Here is a 6,150-nt window from a genome sequence, read left to right on the forward strand (position 1 = left end):
AGAAAACTTCGTCGAGGTGGAGAATTGATGAAGATGTGACTCGTGGGGGCCACAAAACGTGTGAAGAGATCACCTATGTGAAGAGATCAGCATGGGGTATGAGGGCCACAAAGTTGAAAAAAAAAGAGAAGAAACCGCGTGAAGATCATGAGTCCAGCGGACAAAAGAGGCCAGGCCCACCCGAAATAGTGCAGCTATATATATATATCTCTTTGTGCAATAACCTAGGGGTGCGAAGGAAGGCCTCTATTAGTAGATCCCCCTCCTTGCCCCGTGGACGTAGGCAGTTTGCCGAACCACGTAAAATTGGTTGTTTGAGTTTGTGGCCATTGTAATAGTTTTAGGATCCCTCGACGCGCAGTCCTAGAGCTGACGAGAGGAAGAGCAAATATCCCACTTTGATGGGATATTAGGTTTTCAGATTCTTGTTCCCTTTGAGAAACAAGAATTCTTATCGATCTTTCTCTCTTATTGTGCACCAGAAACTCTGCCGAAATTTCCGCTGCGCACAACAGCTCGAACCTAGTACATAAGTTTAGTACTAGACTTTTTAACTAAGATAGTCTCCTACAGAGTTGGGGTTACATGAAAGACTTTCTTTTATTCCATATTTCAGTGGTTGTTATATGTTTGATAAACTAACTGAAAGAAATGAATAAAAGTGGATATTGGCTTACAGGTATCATGGCAAGAAAACCGAGGTGATGGACGAGCTTTTCCTGGTGAAGACAGGCTTACTGCATTGCCTGATGCCGATATGCTAAAAGAACTGGGGTTCTGTCAAAAAACTGGAGAAGATTTGCGGAAACAAAGATTCAGCCATTTTCCAACATGCAAATCTGGACATAGATACCTGGAATTTACAGAGCAAGATCAATTGGAACTAGTAAATAAGATCCAAAATTACATGAGGACAGAAGAATCGACAAGTTTCACCTTTGTTTCCATTCAGATACGTCGAATTCAGACAGTTCCCATCTGGACGATAACTTCCTTCTTCTCTAAGAGAAAAAGAGTAGAAAAAGTTCGTTCAGGGGTCTATCGACAACGTTAGAAGTATTAGGGAATCAAACTCTAAGAACTGCGTGAACTGTTCATAAGTATTGTTGACATTTGAGAAAAGAAGCATTCATGTAATATTTGTAGATTGTATGTATACTAGAGATTTAATTATCGTTGGAACTTTTAATGGTTTGGTGACTATTGCCACTTCAATGCTCCCTTTCCTTGTCCATTAGAATGTGAACATAGGAACTTGCATTTTAGTTTTGAACTGCCTTGCAAAGTTCTTTATGGCGTTTGGTCAATCTTGGGCAGTTAAAGAATTTTGACCAGTAGTCCTAACAAATTATGTCCAAAGATTGAATTTGTGACTCCATGTTCTAAAGCTTTCACCCTCAAGTGCTTGAAAGGCAATGGCCGTTTAAGCTCACTTATCTCACTAAAGAAGACCAATAAATACCCATCATACGGTCATAACCTCGTTGGTCAGTGACAGTAAGCAGGAGGATATACATCTCTATCCATGACAAACCTTATGTCTTAAAAGATGATAATTTTTAGCATTAATTGCGGATAGACCCCATGTACTGTTGCCCAATTGCGAAGAGACCACCTATAGTTTTATAATCGCAGATAGATCCTTGAATGAAATTTTTTTAACTCTTTAGCCCTCAAAGAAAACGATTTTTTTTTTTGACAAATAGATCTTTTGAGCGTTAAAGGGTATAAATAAATAAAAATTTCACTGATAGACCCCATGTACTGTTGCCCAATTGCGAAGAGACCACCTATAGTTTTATAATCGCAGATAGATCCTTGAATGAAATTTTTTTAACTCTTTAGCCCTCAAAGAAAACGATTTTTTTTTTTGACAAATAGATCTTTTGAGCGTTAAAGGGTATAAATAAATAAAAATTTCACTATTCTACTTAAATTACTCATTGGTCGTTGCATTGCATTGACTTGTGTACTACTTGCGCTTAAAGTATTATTTGCAATGATTTGCAGACTTGTGTACTAATTGCGCTTAAGTATTATTTGCAATGATTTGCAGCATATGCTACATTTTTAGTGTTTGGATAGATTAAAATTCTCATAGACGCGAAATCGACCTAGAAAACAAACTTTTCACATTGGTCTTTCTACTTAAATTGCTCATTGGTCGTTGCATTGCATTGACTTGTGTACTACTTGCGCTTAAAGTATTATTTGCAATGATTTGCAGACTTGTGTACTAATTGCGCTTAAGTATTATTTGCAATGATTTGCAGCATATGCTACATTTTTAGTGTTTGGATAGATTAAAATTGTCACAGACGCGAAATCGACCCAGAAAACAAACTTTTCACATTGGTCTTTCTACTTAAATTACTCATTGGTCGTTGCATTGCATTGACTTGTGTACTACTTGCGCTTAAAGTATTATTTGCAATGATTTGCAGACTTGTGTACTAATTGCGCTTAAGTATTATTTGCAATGATTTGCAGCATATGCTACATTTTTAGTGTTTGGATAGATTAAAATTGTCACAGACGCGAAATCGACCCAGAAAACAAACTTTTCACATTGGTCTCTCTACTTAAATTGCTCATTGGTCGTTGCATTGCATTGACTTGTGTACTACTTGCGCTTAAAGTATTATTTGCAATAATTTGCAGACTTGTGTACTAATTGCGCTTAAGCATTATTTGCAATGATTTGCAGCTTATGCTACATTTTTAGTATTTTGATAGATTAAAATTGTCACAGACGCGAAATCGACCCAGAAAACAAACTTTTCACATTGGTCTTTCTACTTAAATTGTTAGATCTTACCATCAACATATAATATTAAAAAAAATACCAGGCCTGTTTGTCTTATAAATTTTGGCCTACCCGTCGCAGAGGGAGGATAGTGTAATTTCTAAAAGTAACAACATGAACAGAGATTTTTAAAGGAATACATTTGGGTTTTACATCCTCAAGAAGTTCATTTGATTGAAAAACATAGTTTAATTGAAAGAGAGGCAATTCGAGTGAAGAAGTCCACAGCAATGCAAGCAACGACAGGCCCCAACAAGCTCAAACCAGTCCTGAAATGCTCAACTCATACAGCAATTTTCTTTCAATGAATTTTGCAAAACAAATAGAAACTGAAAGAAGTCGGTGTTTAAACAGGTACAAATCAAAAATTTAAAATACAAGTTACAAAAGGAACTGTTTATTAAGAAAGGAATTCGCCACACATGTCTTCACTCAAAAGGGAAAGATTACACTTCAAAAGCCCACACATCACAAACTTAAAGCTCTTTGTGACACTCTTAAACATACATTTCAAGATTTCGTTGCTATCCCTCCTTATTGTCATGCTGGCTTTCTTGAGACCCATTTGTTGAAGGAATGCATTTCTTTCTTTTTTCAGCGCCATTATCCATTTCTTCAAGCTCCTCATCTACAAGAGATCCTGAACGCTGGAGTTCCTTAACCTTTCGGAATTCATCGTAATGAGCCTTTCGAAGCTCCTTGAAACTTAACCTCCCTCTGTCTGTTTCAAAATCTAGAGAGGGGGGCCAATTTAAACAAACAATTTCCGTGTATATAATTGACACTATCGTAGAAGTCAAATGAGAACTTACGAAACCACTGCTTCATTACTGTTACTAAATATTCAATAGTAACAAGAGAACATTTGAAAATATCAAATTAACAGTTTTTCACTATGAATTAGAAAACTAATTAGACACCAGATAAGTTTAGGGAAGACAACTAGTATTAATATTCTATAAGCAGCATTGAATAGAACACAAAAATGAAATCATCTCACAACAACAAATAATAATGTTCACACACAAATATAAAGAAGATGTAATTGTCAATAATAGACTCGAATACACACCTGGATCACATGTGCGCAACAAAAATTACTGCATCAGACTTTGACCTTATTAACCCATATGCACAACTTTCGGATCAGCTTCCAATATTCCCTTGGGTTCAAAACCAAAGGTTATATGGAGACATCAGATTTCATGTAACTTATAGCTGAGGTATAACAAATCAATTTGGGGGTGATCTAACAATACTAACATCAAGCACAATATTTTTTTGCATATAAGTTGATTTTCTTTATTAGAACTGTACAAGTTAGCTTTTCAACTTTATTTGGGCATAAGCCTAAAGGTTTAAGGAATTTTTTAAGAAACTGCATAGCTTTTACAGCTTTTGCAAAACACTAACATGATCTTTCTTTATGATGTGCAACTATCATCAACTATTATTGCCCGTGACCCTGTTTGGTGGGATTAAAGTTAGTATTCTGCCCTTTCAGTTATGCCGACTAAATATGAAATAGATTAATACGGAAAGAGATCATTTTAAAATAATTTTAAAAAAGCCCCCTCCACTGTAACACAGGAGATAGTCCTAGAAATGAATGCATACTTCTCTCTCAACCTTTTCCAAATCCTTCCTACCCAAGGAGAAAAATTCTTATTCTTCCTCTTTTTCCCTTCCTGCACTACGCCATAGACTCCATGGCCACTGCCATGAAATTTGCACTCAGTAATACTTGAGGTTTGACTTGCACGGTTCTTCTTGGGACAACGTTTTGGATATTTGGGATGCGATTTGGCCGGAGTAAAGATAATTCGAACGGTGAAAGTGCGAGAATGATTTCCTTTCTTTTTTCCCCCTGGAGAGTGCCGCAATGAGGAGTGAAGCTAGGTTCGGCGTTGGAGGAGAGATGAAAAGGAGGAAAGTGAGGAGTAATAACAAAAAATATGCTTTTTTTCCCTTCTTCTAGATACCTTCTCCATATCCTCTTTGTTTTTAAATACCACCTTAAATTTAATATTCCATATAACCCCTTATAATCATTATGCTATGACAAATATCCCTCAAAATGATTGAAGCGTACTCATTCGTACTTTTGCCCCCCTTTGTTTGGACATAAAGAACTTCGCTAGTGTCATGCTTAAAATCATCCTTTCAATGTCTGTTCCATTACAGGATAAGGAAGAGGATTACATTAGGCAGCCAACAAGTAATATAAAATTTAATCGAATATAAATGAAATGAATCATAAGAACATTAATTAGGGCAATAATTAATAAATATCTGGCTGACCATAACATTTCATAAACTCTTCAGTTTCACTTTCTAAATGAATTTGTTAGGAGCCCCTACATTTATCAGAAACAGAGGTCCATGAAGCCTATGCTAAAGAATTAAATAAAAACCTCCTAAGAAGTTTATGCTTATGAGTTAAACAAATATCTACCCTGAAAGATGCCCTTACATCTAAAAGGAAACTAAGGCTAAGTATCAACTCTATTCCTTGCCTCGTTTGATATACACATAGCTCATAGGATATTAGAAAGTTACACCTGTGAGCAGATTAAAATTCATTGCCACATGGTTGACTTGCACTTAGACATCAGCAAATGCCATTGAAATTGGATCGAATTAAGGTGGTTTAGCTTTTTATCACCCAAATATTTCATCTTGTTTAGACCACAGATCTCTTTATTAAGGGAAACAGATTATTGCTACCAGCTCAATGAGCTCATAATCACCTTAGGTGTATTTCTTTTCTTTTTTTCAATTATTTTCTCCAACTTGATAAATGGTCAAAATTAGTTCATTTACTTCTTTTAAATTGATTTATCAAGAGCCTGAGCAGAAATAGCACCCATGTAGTTGATGTATATATACCAAATAGGTTTTCTCATATTAAGCTATAGCTCTGAAAAAACTTTATTCTATTGCTACGGCAGGTCCATCGATAACTACACCAATTTCTTGCAGTTCATGTATAAATCCTTTCCATTATTGACATATACCGGCCCTTTCAAAACCAAGATTCTCATTAAACGAAATTAACCCATTGTCCTGTGAGTCTATAACCTGGCTAGTGTATTCTTCTTCGCACACAACTTAAATGCCATTTTTTATACAAGTAATAGGGCAAGTGGAAACTCCTAAATCATTCTAAACAATCTCTTGCTCTTGTAGTAAAAAAAGCCTGCTAAACAGTTTTGTGTATTGCTTTTGAGAAACTTTAGCCCCCTCTTCGGGATTTAAAAATATTCACATTGTATATATGTTCTTTTCTTGATGCTTAGTGTTTCTCTTAGAGATCTTAACATCAAATACTTGTTTTCTAATGA

General features: G+C 35.7%; 1 protein-coding gene across 6 annotated transcripts in view; it reads right to left on the bottom strand.

Annotated features, from left to right (window-relative positions):
* LOC109819631 (protein phosphatase inhibitor 2) overlaps positions 3,062 to 6,150 on the bottom strand; it is a 9,911-nt gene continuing 6,822 nt past the window's right edge. For 5 of the 6 annotated variants that reach the window (XM_020385415.1, XM_020385416.1, XM_020385418.1 and 2 more), the window contains one exon: positions 3,082 to 3,539. In XM_020385415.1, the coding sequence (XP_020241004.1) occupies positions 3,331 to 3,539 (209 nt within the window). In that variant the 3' untranslated portion in view covers positions 3,082 to 3,330. Of the gene's footprint in view, positions 3,540 to 6,150 lie in introns of all 6 variants that reach the window. The other variant, XM_020385417.1, reaches the window with a different exon arrangement.

This window comes from Asparagus officinalis, chromosome 8, assembly GCF_001876935.1.
Source record: "Asparagus officinalis chromosome 8, Aspof.V1, whole genome shotgun sequence".
Classification (NCBI taxonomy): Eukaryota; Viridiplantae; Streptophyta; class Magnoliopsida; order Asparagales; family Asparagaceae; genus Asparagus; species Asparagus officinalis.